Source organism: Asterias rubens, chromosome 1 (genome assembly GCF_902459465.1).
Source record: "Asterias rubens chromosome 1, eAstRub1.3, whole genome shotgun sequence".
In the NCBI taxonomy this organism is placed as follows: Eukaryota; Metazoa; Echinodermata; class Asteroidea; order Forcipulatida; family Asteriidae; genus Asterias; species Asterias rubens.
The window spans coordinates 27,110,485-27,132,210 of record NC_047062.1 but is presented as its reverse complement, the minus strand read 5'-3'; the positions used below and the strand labels follow the sequence as shown (position 1 = coordinate 27,132,210).

Below are 21,726 nucleotides of genomic sequence, written 5' to 3'. Positions count from 1 at the left end.
CATACGTTATGTGGTATATGCTTTGGCGAGTTTTAACCGGCAGGCACAATTCAATAACAATGAGCTTCCTACTGGCAGGACACACCAAATTCAGTTGTGATTGGTGTTTTGGCTTATTCAAGCGCACATTCCGTCGCACCAAGGTAGACTGCCTGAATGATATTGCTGACACAGTGTCCAACTCTAGTACAGCTGGAGTCAATGTTCCACATCTCTGTGGACAAGAGGATGGGACCGTTCTTGTGAAGGTTTACGATTGGTCATCATATCTAAGCCGTTACTTTAACAAAGTTAAGCAAATAAAGGCAAACCATCATTTTCACTTTGACCACTTATCAACCAGTGTAACTGTTAAGCGTTTTTGTGACACGGATACTTCAGTTCAGGAGCTTATTAAAGTCCCCGGTATGCTGCCAGCGCATGAAGAAATGCCAGTGCAGATTCTGCCAAAGGGGCTTGATGCCAAGCGAAAACTGTACTTGTTTAAGGAGATTCGCGAATTTGTCGCTGAGGACAAACAAGATCTTGTGTGCCCTCCACCAGTTATTGAAGATTCTGAGAGTGACTCAAGCACAAGGGATAGTGAGTCAGATGAGGAGACAGCACCACCGCCTCAAAAGCGTGGGCGCAAACCACGCGGACCCAAACATTAAACAGTAGACAATATCTAGGAAACTACAAGAAAGCATAGCATCAACCATTTTCAAGATAGCTCCACCCCCATCCCACCCCAACACCCAGTAGCAAAGTAATCTATCAAATACAAAGGCTAAACATAGCTTTGGGTAAACATTTTCATGCATTGTACACCATGTGACACAAAGACTTGTGTGGTATAAATTTTATTCAATATAAATTTTCAATAATTAAAATTATTCAAATTTCGGCCTCCCTCTTCTGTTGAAAAGGGCCACACCCCTAAAAAGGAGGGGTTTTAGAATGTAGGATTTCCACCAGGGGGTATTATAACATTTGCCAACAAACATAAAGTCATTAAAGCTCATGCAAATATACAAATAAAATGTTCAACAATTATTTTAGATTAAAATTATTAGCATGAACCTAGCTTCCCCCTAACAATAAAATTAGGCCACGCCCCTAAAAAGGAGGTTAGTTTGTGTGGTTGGCGACATTAATCTGAGTATTATGATAAATATTAACATTCAAGCATAGGTAATTATAACAAAAATACCCACAACAAGTTTGTTTGATGTAATTACAATTTTTGCAATGTTTCAGTCACATTGTTAATTTGTGTCAATATTCAATTGGAACTTTAACGCTTGATTTCTCAAAACGAGGTCAGCTGGTCTTTCGAACTTCATCAGAGTGTAACTTGAGTTGTGGACATCATATAACCATAAATAAACCAGTTTTGAAAAGAACAAAGTGTCCTCTTTAATGTTATGTATATAACTCAGAAATGACTAATTTCACCATGTGAAGGGTTTTCCCAGATCGCATCACAAATAAACTAATGATTTACATAAAGGAAGAAATAACCTTTCCACACATTTGTTCAAATCTATTGCGGGGATTCTATAAAATAAAAAAAATAGACATTTTCTGAGACTTAAATTTCAGTACAAAAACGTAAAAGTTTTCATCAAAAAACCTCTCGAAATATTTTTTTAATTAATAAACAATTGGCCTGATTGAAAATGTAAACCTTTAGGCCTATGATCCACAAAAATAACTCATTTATTTTATCAAACTTGAGGTTTAGATATTGCTTGATTTTTAAAAAGGACACCCACAGCTCATTATGTATTAAAAACTCGTTTTGATGCGCACGTACCATGAATATTGCAAAGAAACTAAAGGCCGGTTCATACTTGCTGCGTATTCACTGTGTACGCAGCGCGCGGACACGGTTTTTTAAGTCCGCAGTGCGTAAAAGGAAGAGCAGTGCGTAATCATTTTTTGCAAATGCGTATGAATTTTTCAAACTGAAAATTAGGTCGTACAAACTAATCGGATGGGTAGTCGGACGTATTGAAGTATTTTAACATTTTGTCGGATGCGCAGACGCAATTTCAGTGAATAATGGCAAGAACCTGATACAAAAAGATAAAAAATGTGCTTCTTTTTCCAAATATGTGTAACACACGCTTGAAAGAATACCGAGATGTAAAAAGATTTTTAGGGTTGAACAAAGAATTGACTAGAGTGGGATTTGAACCAACGACCTCGGGATTAACGTGCCGGCTTTAATCTGGAGGTCGTTGGTTCGAATCCCACTCTAGTCAATTCTTTGTTCAACCCCAAAAATCATTTCAAAATTTACCCAGTCAGTTTCCCTTGTGGTTTATATTGAGATGTAAAAAGGACAGTTGATTTCATGAAAGGAAATTAGGGAAATTTGCGATAAAGATTTGGACAGAATGCATTTTATTTTATGAAAAACCCTTTCGTTTCGTTCGTTTCCGCGCGCGAATGCAAACTTAATGCGTATTTATGTTTTATTTTGATGAAGTATGAACGTTAAATCCAAATTCGAAATGTCGGGTGCGTGAACGCAGTCGCAGCGAGTATGAACCGCCCTTAACGCACTTGGCCCAGATGTCAATGATTGCTACTTTTTCCCGTACGGCGCCACCACTTTTTCATTCGATATGAAATAATATAGTATCTAATTTACCTGATTGATACTTCTAGAAACTATAAGGCTCCCCTGTGAGCCTTATAGGGGTCTCATATTTAGGGCCTCCTTAACGCTATACGTTTTTCAAATCAGCGTTGATGGGTAAAAGTTTTACGACCGTTAGCCAGCCAGAACTGTAGTTTCATGTGTACTGTACACCTAAAGCTTTTCCCACCCTACTCAATATACATTCATAATGCTTGCATTTCATTTTTGTTGAGTGAAATTAAAAAACATCGTCAAAAAATACAATTTTCTGCTCGGTACTTACTGTTGTTTTTTTGCCGCATCGCACGTCTTTTGCCTTCTCATTATGCAGCCTACTACATGTAGATCGACGAACTGCCGAGCCGCGGCCAAGTCGGACTAAACCCGTTACAAACCCATGTGGCAGTGCGTGGGCGCTTTATGCGTGAACGGCGGGTATTATTGTAAACAAACAGCGCACGCACTGCCACACAGGTTTGTAACACCCCTTTCACAGAATGGTTTAGTCCAACTCGGTGGTGGCTTGGCAGTTCGGCGAGTAGGCTGGTGTACAGTGCTTGGTGGTCGAGTGACCAAAAAATAAAGCATTGAGCATTATTGAGAAGTCAATACGTATAGCGTTAGTTTTAGGTCATATTTCGGAATAAAAATTGAGTTTTTTTCTCGTGAAAACATTATCTCGAAGCAGCAAAATCGTCGCCGCCGTCTTGCTTTTTCACATGAATTTGATACTTTTTTTTTATCAACACAAAGTCGTTTTTATGAATGAAATGTTACCGAAAACCATGAGAAATATGTAGTTTAGCCCAGACTTAACACTTCCGTGCCCCATTTATTATTTTTTCATGTAAATTTAATGAGTTGACGGCACGAAAATGAGTTGACGGCACGAAAATGAGTTGACGGCGAGTTGACGGCAAGTCGGCGAGTTGACGGCAAGTAGTAGGACCGGTAGGACCGATGGTCTAGCCCAATACCATCATGTGTCGATCGCATGTGTCATCGAAAAGTTACCCAAAAAAGATTAAACATGTTCAGCAAACTTTGGACATGGGGAGTATGAACTTTAAGGGAGATTACGTAAAGATAACTTCTTACCTAAACGTCTCCGAAATATTCTTTCAGATCATAATTTTCCATTAATAAAAAAAATCACCAGCAAGTTCAGCATCATGAGGATCGTGCAAAACAAGTCCAGTCGCCGTGATTGTTTGTGGTTTATGCCAGCCAAAACTATTGTTTACCTTTATTTATCGTCATTGATAACAGCGCCCTCTTGTGACAATAGAGGTGACAATAGAGGGCGCTGTTATATAAATTTCACCTCTCTTTTTTTCTTCCAATTAATTAAACGTGTCACAAAAACACAGTCACGTCGTCCGTCTCTATTTTGTATAATAAGTTGGGGCCTACCTCCATGGTTGGGGAGAGTGGTGAACAAACCCATCAAATCGCTATCACAGAAAGAGCCAGAAATCGAGTCAAGTTCGGTAAGTCCTCTCTCTATTGAGCTCCAGGAAATCACTACTTCCTTTCTTTGACTTTCACTTAGCTAATAATTAAAATATGTATCGTAGGAGGTCCTGTTTTCGAGGTGTCCCTAAAATCGTGGCAAATCTTTTACCTCTCTGTGCGCGATGTAAACAGTCCCTAGATAAAAAAAATTGTGGTTTTATTTGCCAAGCAAAGAGTCTCCTCTCCCTTGACCACAACTTAGAAACACGTAAGGCTCCACTGGTTATTTGCACTTGTAAATGCAAAATATTTTTTGTATTTTAGGCATTTCTACAAAAGGTACAAAATATGTCATAATGTTGAGGCCATATATATACAAATATTTGCCCACCCAAAAAGTTTCATCAAACACTATTTCAATTCACAATTCATGATGATCAAATCATGTGACTGAATATTATGCTGAGCATTCTGAAAAAAATATACAGAGGCTTAAAGAAGCCATGTGCCTTATATCATTTTCTAATATTTTTGGAGATTTTTATTTTTTAACCCTCGTATCAATATTTGTATTAATATTAAAATTTAAACATCGGCTTGTTGATTCAATTATCACTGTTTAGTTATACATTTTATTATAAATTTAAAGAAGAAAAAAAAGGGAAAAAACTAAATAAGAGTCAGATTTGAAAGCCAATAATTAGTCACACTTTTTATTTAATTATTTATTTTTGTTATTTTTTGCAAATTACCATGGTAATTTTTAAAAGTTCATTAAAAATATTTTGAATAAAACGAAGACAACTGCTGGCTATAGAGTCATACACAGAGTCTCAAAGAACACTTGTAGTCACTGCAGATGTTTCTTCCATGTATGGCTTCACCGGGAAACCATACTTTCTTGTTTGCCGTGAAAACAGGAAAAACTCAAAACAAATGGGGCCAGTTGATGAAGTCATCGAAGATCGGTGTGTAGTGTGAACATTTCAATGTCCATCAAGTTTTAATATATGCTTGCATACTTCATATTAACAATGAAGATAATTAGGGCATCGGTTGATATATGGCATCATTATTTTTTTCCCAATTCAAAGAAAAAGGCATAATAGCGTGAAAACTGGTAAGCAGAGGATATAAAAACTATCCTGGTGTCATGTGTTTTCAGTAGGATAACCGGAAAAATTTTCACAATCAAAAACTGAATGTTTTTTTTCCAAATTATCTGTCACATTTTTTAACAATAACACTTACACTTCATGGTGTGTTGAAATATTTAGAGTTTTGGTTTTACGTTGCGAGAGACTGCAGTCCGACAGTTTCTTTGACTCATTTGAATGTTGGCATAATAATGCACTATCGTAGCGTCATACGTTATCGACCCTCATTCATTCGTTTCGGTCCCCAACTTTGATTCCCGACCCGTTTACCGCGAGATTGTGCAAGCTGCACTGTTGACAGAAGCTATGCAGTTATAAACTCACGGTCTGTATTTTCATCAGGCTTAATCATGCTGAGAATAAAGTTTCCCGTGGTTGGTTATGCTCAAACATTTATAAAATGATTGATTTTTGGTACTAATCACTAATGCATTGTTATGCCAACTTTCAAATGAGTCAAAGAAACACCATCCAACCTCGATAGTTCAAAACAAAATTACTATCTGCTAGATTGAGTTTCATTCTGCTTTAGTCACTAGATGGATCACATGAGGTGGTTACTATTAGGGATTCTGTGTAGCCCAGGTTGGACTCCTCCGTTGCAGGCAACGCGACGGAGTCCAGGGTATAAAGGTCCCGTACCATTGCGAAAAATTTTCAAAAATCTGTTAAAAATATTTCTCAGGAGTCTGAACTTTTACTCACATGTTCCTTGTAGTTGGAACTCAAAGATCCCATTATTTAAAATTGTTGAATTTCTTACTTTGGTGTTAATATGTTGTGAAAAGAAAATTGAAATTAGCGTGTTCCGATCCCACGTTGTGCACTAACTTCCGTGTAAACACTTTCTCGCACTGATCACTGGCGGCCTACATGTACTATTTGCAGCCAAATCGCTGTCAACCTGCGTTAAAGGAACACGTTGCCTTGGATCGGTCGAGTTGGTCTATAAAAAGCGTCTGTATCGTTTGTTATAAAATGCATGTGGGTAGAAAGATGTTGTAAAAGTAGAATACAATGATTCACACAAACATGCCTCGAAATTGCACGGTTTTCCTTTTTACCTCGTCGACTAACACGGTCGGTCATTTATGGGAGTCAAATTTTTGACTCCCATAAATGGCCGACCTATGGGAGTCAAATTTTTGACTCCCATAAATGGCCGACCGTGTTAGTTCGCACAGTAAAAGGAAAACCACGCAATTTCGAGGCAAACTTGTGTGGATCATTGTATTGTACTTTTAAAACATCTTTCCAACCATATGCATTTTATAAAAAACGGTTACAGACGCTTTTTATAGACCAACTCGTCCGATCCGAGGCAACGTGTTCCTTTAACCAAACACTAAGCAGGTGGATAATAGTCGGTGAGCAATTTACACAAAGCGCAGAACTATGCGATACCGAGCATTGACGTCTTGTGCTAAGACTTCATGAGCCGGAAGCGTTTTTTTTTTCCTAGGACAAATGAGGCCACTTTTTACCATAAATTAGCGCATGCTAACCGTCCCAAGAAAAAAATATACGCGTGCAGGAAAGCGCCCTCTGTTGTCCGCACATGAACAGGAAGCACTGTGAAAAAGCAAGACGGCGGCAGACGATATTGCTGCACGCTTAGATTTTTTTTTTTACAGAAAAAAAATTTGATATTTGTAACTGAAATTCAACCGGAAATTTATGAAAATTCTATTTGAGCTGGAATATTTTAGAATAACTTTCTGTATGGCGCCCCCACCTTCTTACTCATTTTTACAAAAAGGGATATCTCCCATTGAGGTAAATTAGATACTATATTATTTCATATTGAATGAAAAAGTGGTGGCGCCATAAGGAAACTTTTCCATATTTTATGCCTCCTGGATTTTAAAATGTATATTGGAGGAGTTGAAGGCGAGTTAACGGCACCTACCCTGTTTTGTCGGCGAATAGCGGCAAGACGATGCACTGTCTCAAAGCCATGCGCACTTGGGCTCACACTATCAAGTGGTACACGATGATCAACATCGCCAGTGCAGGACTTCGACATTTTTTCGGATATAATTTCTTCCATGGATATATTTGTTAGCTGTGAACTCGTTGAGAATATAGTGAGGGGCACTATGAATATATGACTGAAATTTCAGCTTCTCAAATCAGGTAAAAAATAAAGAAAATTGTAGTCAAACTTGTGTTCGCATTGTAAAGAACCTTTATACCCAGGACGTCAGTGCAATGGCACTGACTGACGTCCTACCAGGGCTAGGATTCTGTGGTGGGCAAATGTGGGGAAACCATTAAAATATTTTAAGTGAAAATGACAAAAAAAATGTTTTTTTGATTTACTGCATACTGTAATAAATTCCGATAAGCGTAATAAATATTAAGTCTACATTAAAGAGAAAATATCATAGATTGGTTTCTTATCTCCTGAAACCAAACATTACTGGTCTGAAATGGGGGAAAACGGATTGTTATGAAGTGTGTGTGCTTCAAGGGGGGGGGTGTTTTACTTTCATGCCTTGAAAGTAAAACCAAAACTCAAAAAATTCAACACACCATGAAGTGTAGCCTAAGTGTTATTGTTAAAAAATTGGATACTAGATTATTTGAAGACATTTTTTTTAGTCATTTTATAAATGTTTGAACATACCCAACGACAGGAAACTTTATTCTCAGCATGAATAAGCCTGATGAAAATACAGACCGTGAGTAAACTGCATAGCTTCCGTCACCGGTGCAGCTTGCACAATCTCGCGATAAACGGGAATCAAAGTTGGGGTTCGAAAACATATGATTTATGAGGGTCGATAACAAATGACGCTACAATAGTATATTGTTCTCAACAAATCAAATTATTATTATTTATTATTATCTATATTATAAATATTATAAAAGCACTTAAATCGCATGGGCGCCGCCATGTTGTTTTCACGTTAAGTGGTGCCTGCACCCTGCTAAAATGATGCGTCCTGAGATCAATTTTGGGGTACCCGTGGGTTGGGGGATATGTGTTGTTTGAACAGGGCTGGGGTAGGGATTGAAAAAAAAAGAAAGGGGACTATCATGATATGGGACATGGAACAGGAAAATATTAAACTGAATGGGGGGATCAAACACATGAAACGGGAAAGAACCACCTACGGGACCTGCGCGAAACTAAAAAATATGAGTTATGGGCAAACAGTGGCAAGCAAAGAACAATGCCAAGGCACGGATCGCGGGGACGGGAGGCGCGGGGAGGCGTGAGTTAGTTATGGGACGAGATAGGGAAGGCGCACACGGTGGGACAGGGAAGTGGGGGAAAATGAACGGGGCTGGTGATGGGGAAAAAAGAAAGGGGACTTGAAAACGATACAGGACAAGAAAATAATAAATCGAACGGTAACAAAATAAACGAAACGTGATATAAACCGGACTGGGAAAGAACCACTATCGGGACCCGCTGGATCTGGAAAACACTGGATGGGATCGACAAATAATGCCGAAACGGAAAAAAAGACGGACAAGGGTTAGTGTACGATTTCGCAAAGCACTAAGAACGACTTAACTTTGGATGGGTGGTTTGCCACAGTGATTTGTATTGTGACCCTGCCCAGCCACCTTAACCTTCCATTGTACACAACGCTACACTTGCAGCATTTTATACGTACAGCTTTCTAGCCGGGTTGCCGCGGGAAGCGCGGCATCCCGCTAGTAGTAGGTCTGGAGACAGAGAATGTCAAAATTTGAGGGAAAAAAAGGAGTACAGTGCCCCAGTTACTGGGTCTACAGGTCTGGTAGGACGTCAGTCAGTGCCACTGCACTGACGTCCTGGGTATTAGGTTTTTTACAATGCGAACACAAATTTGACTACAATTTTCTTAATTTTTTACCTGATTTGAGAAGCTGAAATTCCTTTCATATATTCATAGTGTCCCTCACTATATTTTCAACGAGTTTACAGCTAACAAATATATCCATGGAAGAAATTATTTCAGAAAATGTGTCGAAGTTCTGCACTGGCGATGTGAGCCCAAGTGCGCATGGCATTATCTTGCCGCTATTCGCCGTCAACTGGGTAGGTGCCGTTTACTCGCCTTCAACTCCTCCAATATACATTTTAAAATCCAGGAGGCATAAAACTGTACAATATTCCAGCTCAAATAGAATTTTTATAAATTTCAGGTTGAGATTTGGTTGTAAATATCAAGTTTTTTTTCTTGTGAATTTTTGTTTGTTTTATAAGCAGCAAAGCCGTCTTGCAAAGTGCTTCTTGAACAAGTGCGGACAACAGAGGGCGCTTTCCTGCGTGCGTATATTTTTTTCTTGGGAAGGTTAGCATGCGCTAATTTATGGTAAAAAGTGGCCTCATTTGTCCTAGGAAAAAAATACGCTTCCAGCACATGGTGTCTTGGCACAAGTCTCAATGCTCGATATTGCATAGTTCTGGGCTTTGTGTAAATTGCTCGCTGACTAGGGTACCGGTCAACTCGGTCCCAAGCCAACTCGGTCCCAGTCAACTCCGTCCCAAGTCACCTCGATCCCAAGTCAACTCGGTCCCAAGTCAACTCAGACCCAAGGGGAAGCTTGCACGGGCGGGAGGGAGGGCGGGGAGGGAGGGCGGGGAGGGACCGCAACAAAGTTATAACTGACACTATTATTATTTGCACTAATTTCCTTAATAGATTTAGTTTTTTAATAAGTTGATTTTGGTTTTTATTTATTTTTCTTATTATATTAAAAAATAAAGAAAGGAAATTAATGTTTTGTTAAATTATAAAGAAAACTTTCAAAAAGTTTTCTTTATAATTTAATCAAACATTTATTTCCTTTCTTTATTTTTTTAAAATTATGTAATTCGTACTGTTTTTATAAAATTTTAAATTTTAAGTTACTTCGAAGAGGATTCAATTAATGAATTGTTGAGATACAGACTGGTTGAAAGCAAAGAGATATTTTGAAGACTTTTTTTTTGGTTGAAATTTATTGGCCAACACAATTGGTAACTTTCAAAAGTGAATGTTGAATTATAGAAACAAATGGGTCGCTTTGAAGGCATCGAATATTACATGTATACCCCGAACATTGGTTGCACACTTATCCCATTTCATGTACAAAGTCAAAGGAGAGTAGTTTTTTTTTTTCCAATTCAAAGAAAACATACAATTACTTTGAAGTAGAAATATTTCTACCTCCATGACCATACGAACCGAGTTGACTTGGGACCGAGTTGACTTGGGACGGGTTTGACTTGGGACCGGTTTGACTTGGGACCGAGTTGACTGGGACTGAGTTGACTTGGGACCGAGTTGACTTGGGACCGAGTTGACTTGGGACCGAGTTGACTGGGACCGAGTTGACTTGGGACCGAGTTGACTTGGGACCGGTTTGACTTGGGACCGAGTTGACTGGGACCGAGTTGACTTGGGACCGGTTTTGGGACCGATTTGACTTGGGACCGAGTTGACTGGGACCGAGTTGACTTGGGACCGAGTTGACTTGGGACCGAGTTGACTTGGGACCGAGTTGACTTGGGACCGAGTTGACTTGGGACCGAGTTGACTGGGACCGAGTTGAATTGGGATCGAGTTGACTCATAAGCGCTGACTATTATCCATTCGCTTAGTGTTTGGTTGACACAAGTTGATGGCGATTTGGCTGCAAATAGTAGGCCGCCAGTGATCCGTGCAAGAAAGTGTGTACACGGAAGTTAGTGCACGACGTGGGATCGGAAAACGGCAATTTTAATTTTTGTTCACAAAATATTAACACCAAAGGAGAAAATTCAACAACTTTAAATATGCGAACTTGGAGTTCCAACTACAAGGAACATGTGAGTTAAAGACCAGACTCCCGAGTAAGGTAGAAATACTTTTAACAGATTTTTGAAAGATTTTCGCAATGGTACGGGACCTTTATACCCTGGACTCCGTCGCTTGCCTGCAACGGAGGAGTCCAACCTGGGCTACAGGTCTCCCATTTATATATATTATACAATGTAAACAACTTTTTTCTTGATGATCAATCAACTTGCTAAATACAGCCTGTATAATACAGCCTGTATAATAGGGGGAAATGAACAATGGGTAAGAAGCCAAATATTAAATTTGTCAACAAATGAACAAAACAAACATTAACTTGATTTAATATATATTTATTAATTAGTGGCAATATTATGATATCCAAGTCTGATCACAGAACTAAGAACACCATTCTCAAAATCGTGTCAATTGTCAAACAAATGTCCCCATGTGGACAGCTTCAATACATGTAAGTCCATAGACTGCAAACAAATCTGTCAGGACCCCCTCCTCTAAATCTTAAATGCGCAGCTATGAGCAGCTACCTAGCAAAGAAACAAAGATTATGCACATGATCACGAAGGTATAAGCTTTCAGAAAATATGAGTTTTGTATAGATATGTTTTGTTGTCTCCATATTTGAGAAATTGAGGATTTTTGATGTAAATTTATGTGTAAAACCTCAACTTTTGGTAACAAAATAAAATGAACGATATCAAAACAGTTTATAATATCAATCAAATTCTATCAAATTTGGTACCTGGGTCTGTCCACACTAATGGGTCTTTTTGGTTCCAAAAGATAACTTTTTGGACTGTGACTGGGAGGGTACACAAAATACAACATTTTCCCCTGTATTTTGTTTTGTACAATTCTCGGCTGATAGTGAGTGTGCTTACCAAACAGTATAACAAATGTCTTACTATTTAAGAAGTTACGCAGTTTTCTTTAAGACACATTGTTTGTAACGAGGACAGACATTTTGTATTGGAATTGACTAGAAATGGATGACACAATTAATTAATTGATTTACTCAAAGGTTAATTAAGTTAGACCCATTGCCCCTATTTTTATGGTTATCTGTAAAAACCAAGAGTACCTTGAGGTTTTTCAGCTGGTATGAATGTTTGTTTTTAACATGGACAGACATATTGTGACAAATATCTGTCCATGTTACAAACCTAATATCTTCAAGATAATTCTCTGTAGTTTCTCGAGTACCCACGCAGATGTCTTGGTTTTGCCTGGAAACATTCTTTGCAGGGACAGCATTGTAGGGGACAACATTTTTGGCAATCTGTTTATATTATTATGCCTTTCTCACCATTTATGTACGAAATGTCTGTCCAACATTCCCCTGTTACAAACATAATCATCTTGAAGATGATCCCCAGTTATTGCTAAAATACAGATAAATGTGTCTTGCTCTTTGCAAACAAAAACCTTGAAGTGATTTGGAATGTGCATGGGAAACAAGCTTGACAAAACTCTTCTTGTTTATTTTTGTCACCCATTTATAAAAAAAAAGTCACATCTAATGGTCCCATTAGTGTGGACAGACCCACCTACCAATTCCTCAGATCTTCCTGCACACAAATATCAACTTATCCCACGTGACCTTAGGCTATCGAGGCCACAAGAGGGCTCACTTTAAACAAAAACATTTTCCAACACAAAATCGATTGAGTTTTCCCGCGACCAAAATGTGCTCTCTGTTACGCGCTAATTTTCTTATTTTCAACTCTGTGTTTTTCATTTAAAATTCCATCAATCGAGAAAAAACTGCTTAATTGTGAAAGGAATCTTCAGCTAACCACAGATGATTTTGTACATCAAAATTCGCACTTAAATGATGTCTTTTAGGTGAGTTTTCACATTTACCACAAGCACTTTTCGTGTAGTATAACAGATACAAATCAAGATTGAGGCCTTTCTGTCGGCCTCCCCATTAATAGTATAAATAATATTAATAGGCCTTGATAATAATTTGATTTTTTTAGAACATTTATTAAAGGCCTACATATTTTATAATATTATTATTAAAGGAACACATTGCCTTGGATCAGTCGAGTTGGTCTTTAAAAAGCGTTTGTAATCATTTGGTATAGAATGCATCTGATTAGAAAGATATTTTAAAAGTAGAATAAAAAAATCATCCACACAAGTATCACTCGAAATTGCGGTGTTTTCCTTTTACTTCGTCGACAAACACGGTCGGCCATTTATGGGAGTAAAATTTTTGACTCCCATAAATAGTCGACCGTGTTAGTTTGCCAAGTAAAAGGACAACCACGCAATTTCGAGGCAATTGTGTGTGGATCATTGTGAACTACTTTTTAAACATCTTTCTAACATGCATTTTATAACAAATGGTTTACAAACCCTTTTCAAAGATCAACTCGACCGATCCAAGACAACGTGTTCCTTTAAAGGCAGTGGACACTATTGGTAATCACTCAAAATAATTATCATCATAAAACCTTTCTTGATTACGAGTAAAGGGGAGAGGTTGATGGTATAAAACATTGTGAGAAACAGCTCCCTCTGAAGTGACGTAGTTTTCGAGAAAGAAGTAAGTTTCCACGAATTTGATTTTGAGACCTCAAGTTTAGAATTTGAGGTCCCGAAATCAAGCATCAGAAAGCACACAACTTCGTGTGACAATGGTGTTTTTTTCTTTTATTATTATCTCACAAATTCGACAACCGATTGAGCTCAAATTTTCACAGGTTTGTTATTTTATGCTTATGTTGAGATACACCAACTGTGAAGACTAGTCTTTGACAATTACCAATAGTGTCCACTGTCTTTAAATGTCATCCACTGTCCTTTTTTCTAGGTGTTATGGCTTTTTCTTAGAACTGGAAAAAAAATAATGATGCCATAGGCCCTAACTGATGCCCTAGTTTAGTTTTATTCCGGTACCACAAGGTACAGTCATGGGTCCTCTCTTATTCATCTTGACTTTAAAGTTAAATGATCTTCCAAAGTCTTTAACTTCCCGGTTTAGGATGCTCGCAGATGATTGAGTTGTCTACCGAGAGATGACTTCACTTACTGAAAATACAGAGCTACAGAAAGACATACACAGATAACAGAACTTGGCATCTAAATGGCAAATGTAATTTAATGTCTCCAAATGCTACTGTATGCACATACAGTAACGCATAAAAAGACACCACTCGCAACAAGATACTCTCTCAAAGGTCATGACTTGGACAACGTTATATCCCATACCTATTTAGGGGTACATATAAACAGTAACCTGACTTGGGCACAGCACATCGGCAAGGTAGAGGTATACATTATACAAAGGGAATTTAGGCCTCATACTGTACGTAGAAATCTCCACAGCTGTTCCCCACGAGTAAAAGAAGCAGCATACAATACCGTAGTCCTCCCACGTCTGGAGCATTGTGCAAGTATCTTGGATCCATTTCACACAAAAAATATAAACCAACTTGAGGCAGTCCAACGAAGAGCTGATTTGTTTCAAACAGATACACTAAGACCAATAGTGTCTCTGCAATCATGTCAACTCTGGGCTGGAAACGTCTTGAGGAGCGCAGAATGGCTGCACGCCTATCCTTACTTTACAAAAATCCATACATCCCCTAGAGCTTCAATAAATTCTGATCAACTAAATCAAAATCCAAACAAAATGACTGGAGTTCAAACTCGTTCAACAAAATCAATATCCTTCATAAGTGTACCCGCAAACAAGGATTGCTACAAACACTCGTTCCTACCAAAAACTACAGCAGAATGGAACCTCCTCCCAGCTGCTGTGAGAGGAGCTCCCTCACCTGATGCATTCCAAAAAAGTCTACACAACTTAAACCTGTTAAATCAAAAGTAGAGCGCATTATAATAATTAGAGTCCCACGCACCACACACCTGCAACCTATACATCCCAACATTCGGAGATTGATTGCAGTATTGATCCAGATCCAGATTCTTCATTTATTTATTAAGTATGCAAACATATTAAAACTTGACGTACATTGAAATGTTCACACCCCACACACTACACTGATCTTCGATGACTTCAACTGGTGACACTGGTCCCATTCGTTTTGAGTTTTTCCTGATTTCTAGGCAAATGAGAAAGTATGGCACACCGTTTTATACTATCAACCTCTCCCCATTACTTATTACCAACTAAGGTTTTAACCTAATAATTATTTTGAGTAATTACCAATAGTGTCCACTGCCTTTAAGCAAAAAAAGTTTGGTTATAGTTAAAAATTAAAGGAGACTTGGGCATTCGTTACATGTGTGACAAAAAAAATGGGAAATTCTCTACCTTATATCTGTCCTCTGTCTTTAAAATGATTGATACCTGTGTACTTTTTTCATTCATAAATAACATTAATTTACTGACCTAGTTTTCTGTCAGGTAAACAAAACAAAAAAAGAGGGAGAGGAAAAAAAAAGAAGAGAGGAAAAAGGGTGAAGTGGGGACGACCCAAAATGGACTACATACCTGTGTATTTAAAATATATATATATATATTAATAACCCGTTATAAGGCCTACCTTGTACACTCTGTTTCATTGTGGACAACTTTTGTTTCATCTACAGGCTGTCTCATGACGAATTTAACATAAATATGTTTTCCAGAATGATCTTTTTCACGAAACACCTGGGCCTAATGTTAGCTCTCGTCGCTTGCGATCACCATTCCACTTCCGATTGCGTAACTTGACCAGCAGTCCACCTCTCCTACCTCGCTTCCGTCTGTGGTGCTGTGTACCGTGGCTGGCCAACATGTTTTCTCAGAATTGTTGTCCTCAATCGGCTGGCAAAATGTCTCTATTTCTGTCAAATCAATCCTGGTTATAGCTTCACCAACATTGGACCGAAGGGATAAGAGGTCATCTCTGCTATATTCGCGTGAAACAGCAGATATTGCACCCAATAAAACACATATAAACAACAAAATCATCAGAGCTCGAGAGAACATGTCGCCATTGAACTTAGTCATTTGTTGGATTGTTAACTGGAGATTGACTTTGCATATCAACTGCAACCTTGGTTTGTTGATTGGCCCTGGGGTCCCTCTAAAGGGACCCCCCCCCCCCCCAGTCAAATGTCAAGGTCGATATGGCTAAAACAAAATAAATGTAGTTTGAGCAATTACCTCGACAAGGACTTGTCGTATCAGCTCCAAAAAGTATAGAGCCAATGTTATTATGGCTAGATAAATTTATTTTATGCCTAAGAAAAAAAATGTCTGTATAATAACTTTAAAAGGACTTGGTATATGAACTGGTGTGTGGATTGGTCTTGGGTTACAGAAGTCTCCTATTTTTAGACCAGTTAGGTCAAATGTTGAGAAACGGACTGATTTGCGGGGCATTTGTGTTTGTAAACACAACTTGTTCCTTTTTTGTCCTGATGGCCCGCTTTACAATGAATAGTTCATAAAAAATACTATAAATAATTTTGTGTGACGTGTCTACATGATTGTCTTACTGTACGCTACTTATTACAATTTTAATCAAAACATACGCTCTATTGCTTTTCAGACATTCAGAGAAATGTGATATATTTGACAGCAACAACCTTGAGGAGGATACAAGATGTCTTTCTTTGAGGGACTTGGTTCAGCCGTAGAAAAAAGCACAGTTGTTCTGGACATTGGCGCTGCATATACCAAGTAAGTTGGTTGAACTTTAACATGTTATTTATAATGCAACTTTGTAGTCTCCATTTTCCTGATATTGCAACTTCATTGTAAAGTTCCTAGTGTCTGCCCTTGCTTGATAGTTGAACTTGCATCAATTCCGCTTTTGTGGTAGGCCTAGCTGCCTCAAACGTAAATCATAGCATGTGGACAATTCCATGGTCAGCGCATTACACTTTTCTTTGTCATCAGCACCCTCAATTGGCCACAACTGGGGAACTGTGCACAAACTCTATTGGGAAATTGCGCCAATGACGTCAAGGGGTCATTGCATATCATTATCACATAAGCAGTTTTTTACTCTCGGCTGAAAAAGCCCTAGGGAGAGGTGCATTTTTGACTTGCTGATTTTAAGCGTAAACCATTATCTACGATGTTCATTTGGCTAAAAAAAGGGTATTAGTTAAAATATTGAGATTATCCTGTAGCCCCTGTTTAACTATAGTTTTGTTCAATTTGACCTATGTTCTGCAAGTATGCCAACATCTTGAAATTTACTGTAAAGCAGGCCAAATGTTTTGTGCAGCCCAGATGTGATGCATGCATATCAATAGATGTCATTCTTAGTGGTCATAACTCCTTATTGCAATGAGTTTCTGAAGTGAAACTTAGTCAAATAGAGTCGGGGGCTAGACCCAGTAAAATGCTCCGTGTTGGTCTTTCATTGGATCCGTTGTTGTAAATTTTTTCGTTTAGCGTGTTGTCTACCATGTACTTCAATGTCATTGTTCCATTGTACCAATAGAGGGCGCTTTACTAAAAAGCCAACACCTTGAGACAAGATTAGGCACACATGGTTTTCCCCCACGCGACGTTGTATGTTGTGTGTGTGCGGTGTGTATTTTTTGCGACAAGTGAAAATTATGGCAGTCGACGACGAGGACTCATCGCGCTCGTGGATTTATTCCTAATGGTATGCTACAAAAATATCTTGAAAATGAGGATGCACAACACATTGTTACATGTAAGAATTGTGGCCTATGTTTCTGTGAATGTGTTGTCTATGCTTCAGTTTTTAATTAAAGCCTTTTATTACGTTCGTAGTGCAATTTTCCGCTTATTTTTCATGACCCGCTCACAGGCCTGATAAATACCCCAGACAGTTTCTCTACTCCTATTGGTGGAGAGCGCGTCACGTGGGGGTGTTTAAACGGTTGATAATGACCAGTGTTTATAACCGGCTGGCTTCGGCTCGCAAGATTATCACACGGAACCCGCAATTCATAGCTATTAGTAACAGCGCATAATCTATTTCTGAACGCGCGCGCGTATTTTTTTCTAAGTGCGCGGGCATAATCTATTTCTAAGCGTGCGCGCGCAAACACACAGCCCACGCGCAACATACTCTTCACAAAGTTTTTGAAAAACATATTTCAAATCTTGAATTTTCGTTATTGTATTTTTAAAACTTTTTTTAACAAAAGGGCAGTTATGAATGGGAATAAAAGAGTAGTGACTCGTTATTACACGCCCGTTTTAAACCTTGCAGGGTCGTTGCCGTGTGATATCGGCTCGGGCTTTTATCACACGACAAAACGACCCTGCTGGTTTTACACGACCGTGTAAGAACTCGTCGCTACCCTTTTATTCCCTTATTACAGAATTGGTTTTTGCTAACAAAAATTGCTTGCAGTGTAAGCCCTTTATGTAATACACCGTATACATACACTGACAAACCTGTGGAAGTTTGAGATCGATTGACCATCTGGGTCTTGAGAGAATAGTGAAAACAGATTTAAAAATTTGCATTGCATCGATGCCACAATTAAAATTAATAAAACACTCACTGAGCGATAAGCCCCGAACGAGAAGTTAGATTATTTATTTCTCATCAAATATGACATTTTAGACAGAAATATTTCAAGGGATGTTTTCAACTATCATCATTAGTCCGTGTAAGTTTTATGTCAATCTGTGATCGTCACAGTTTTTGTTTCTTACCAATTCTGTAACGTTCCTTTAAAGATTAAATTATCTTTTATTTTTTTTAAAGTGAATTTCAAAAGTTGCAATATACATTTGCAAGCGCCTTTTCCCCAAGGTTACAAAGGTTATAGGAAAATTAAAATGACTAAAAACTGAAAGACACAGCGGTTTTAGCAGCCTGTTTATTTATGTAATTTTTTTTTTTTTGACATACATATAATACCTAATGATGTGGACCTTTTCTTTGATGTAGAGTTGGTTTTGCAAGCGAGACAGGACCTCGTGCAATCATCCAAAGCTCCGTAAAGCAGCCTCGTACCGGCCAAGAGGTGAAAGTGTGTGATTTCTCAAACTCAGAGGAACTCTATGATGTTTTAGTTGACTTTCTACATGTTGTGTATTTTCGGTAGGTTTTAAGCTTTTGCCAGAGTACATCGTAAAATAAATGGCTGCATTAATTTTGTGTCTTGGGAAGATTCAATACAAATAATTGATTGGGTCTTTTCATTGATCCGATTTTTATTAATTGTTTATTCATAAATACCTCAGACAGTTTCGCTATTTCTATTGGTGGAGAGCACGTCACGTGGGTGTGTATAAACCTTTGTTTATGACCAGTAAAAAATGTTGAAACATGGGCGTGACACGCGAGCTTGCACCTGTTCTTATAAGACAGTTTCTTCATTCCTATTGGTCGAGAACAACGGCTGAAACAGTTGTGCCACATCACGCGATATGCGCGACGCGCACAGCATTCCCTTATAAGGAGTTGTTTACCTGAGGGCGGCGGAGGGCTTTACCATTTCATAGCTGGAGGGGTGTTGACCAAAAAGTGTTGATGTTTTTGACCGTAAAAAGGTATTTATGAATGGGAATCAAAGTGTGTTTAATCTGTTTTCAACTAGGGGTTTAAATCGGCCGAGGCCTGTTCTTGATAATTTAACTCGACTTCGTCTCAGTAAAATTATCAAGCAGGCCTCGTTGGGATTAAACCACTAGTTGAAAACCTATTCACCACACATTGATTCCCTTATTAGAACATATGTTTATTGCAACCATCATTCTAAGTTATATAGAAACATACTGAGTTAAAAGGATATCAATATTAAAATACAACAAAAGTGTAAAAAAAATAATCAAAAGGAAACGGTGGGAAAACATTCAGGCCAGCAATAGATAACTGTGGAAGAAGATTTGATATGCCTTAATAGTTAAATTATCCTACTCTAAATGTCTTGTTCAGACACACATTAAGGCCTGTGCAGGTTAGCCAGGTACCCAAAAGTCATGGTAATACAGTATTACAAGCTCACATATTACAAGGCTATGCTACATGTAAGTGCAAGATTGTGCAAATTTGCGTTGGTAAGTTAAGCCCAATGAGAACACGGCTTTAGTATGGAATCTGCCCTGTTGTTTTAATGATATATGGAGGTAGAAATGCAAACTTCCTAATCCCACCATTGTCCAGAGTTTGGAATTAATAACCTAATTGCTGACTCTCATTTTGGATTAGTATTGCTTGCAATAGTGTCCATCGTTAGCACTTGATTGTCTTGCAAGTCATAAAGAGCGATTTTCAGGCTTTTGAAGGTATTTTTTCAATTTGTTTTGTAATTATTCTCATTACAAAAACGTGGAAAACAATGCTTTACTTGTAAAGGGCCAAAAAAGTATCTTGTTGTAACTGTGTTCTCGCTACTCCTGTGCTCATATAATCTTTATTTAAATGCATTGAATTTAGCGATGTTAAGTACAAACAGCTGGTAACTTACCGGGATGGTAAGTTACCGCCACGGTCAACTTAACAGGCCGATTTTAGCCATGTTAACTAATGTTAACTTAACAGGGACAAGAAGTCCAAAGGGAATGCACCATTCCGGTAACTTAACAATACTGTCACATGACTTCTATCGTAAGGTCTGCTGTTCAAAAAACAGCCTGCAATACACAACGCTGCCTCAGGTCAAAAGCATAGCTGCGTTTCAGCTGTATTTCCACTGTGTACACAGCGCGCAGAGTCCAAGCCTTAGCTTGAGTCCAAGCCGAGGTTTGAGAAAGGCGCCTGGTAAGTTAGCGGACACAAATTAATCCAAGTGCGAACAACTCTTAACTAACCGTGCCAGTAAGTTAACTTACCAGCAGCCGATTTCACAAAAATGTACGCAACTGCGTAAGTCCACTTACGCAACGTTTATGGCGCAAGTTGCTTTATAAATGTTGCGCAAGTGGATTTCTGCAGTTGCGTTAAATTTCGTGAAATTGGCTGCTGGATGGTAAGTTACCAGACCAATCCAATGCGAACATGGCTTTGAAAAACTCAAGTAGTTGTGCGATTAATATTTAATGCAACAGCAAGACTTCCCTGGACTCCTGCATTAATAGCAATGAACCAATGTAGCTTTACACTAGTGGCTACCAATGAAAACCAAGACACTGTCCATTGAAATTCATAAGTGTTCTTAGTGATCCCCATATGTGTTGATGTACAGGAGGTGTATGGGGTATGGCAAGCCTGATTAATTAATACATGTATAAGATTAATTGCAAAACTTATTGAGAAAGCTGCTGCTAAACAACTGAAGCAAGACATGTCAATCAATAACCTTGAGGAGCTCTATCAGTCCACATATAAAACGCACAATAGTACCAAAACTGCTCTTTTGAAGGTTCGGATGATGTTCTGGATAGGTCTGATGTTGTATTTCTAGTGCTATTGGACTTGTCTGCTGCCTTTGACACCATCGATCATGATATTTTACTTGACAGAATGAGGGATGATTTAGGCGTTTCCGATACTGCACTGCCATGGTTCAAATTATATCTCTCGGGTAGACAAAGCCGGGTATCTATTCATAACCTATACTCTGATCCAGTTGATTTGGAGTATGGGCTACCCCAGGGGTCCATATTGGGTCCCTTGATGTTTGGAATTTATACCCTCCCACTTGGCAATATCATACGTCATCAAAACATGGACTTTCATCCTTCTGTATGGAGCGGAAACCTGGACCATGAAGAATGAGTTTCACGATCGCCTTGACGGCACATACACCAGGCTTCTTATGAGGGCGTAGAACATCTCATGGCGAGAGCACAAGACCAAAG

The 21,726-nt window shown here is 38.6% G+C and overlaps 2 protein-coding genes across 3 annotated transcripts in view; one reads left to right on the top strand and one right to left on the bottom strand.

Annotated features, from left to right (window-relative positions):
* The window catches only part of LOC117288834 (leishmanolysin-like peptidase 2), a 64,384-nt gene extending 60,464 nt beyond the window's left edge, over positions 1-3,920 (bottom strand). For both annotated transcript variants that reach the window (XM_033769688.1, XM_033769696.1), the window contains exon 1: positions 3,731-3,920. The gene's annotated coding sequence lies outside the window, so the exon portion shown is untranslated. The remainder of the gene's footprint in view (positions 1-3,730) is intronic.
* Positions 3,921-3,978: 58 nt separating this feature from the next.
* The window catches only part of LOC117288851 (actin-related protein 10-like), a 47,315-nt gene continuing 29,567 nt past the window's right edge, over positions 3,979-21,726 (top strand). The window contains exons 1-3 of the mRNA XM_033769706.1: positions 3,979-4,122; positions 16,535-16,665; positions 18,872-19,024. Of these exons, the coding sequence (XP_033625597.1) occupies positions 16,589-16,665; positions 18,872-19,024 (230 nt within the window). The 5' untranslated portion in view covers positions 3,979-4,122; positions 16,535-16,588. The remainder of the gene's footprint in view (positions 4,123-16,534; positions 16,666-18,871; positions 19,025-21,726) is intronic.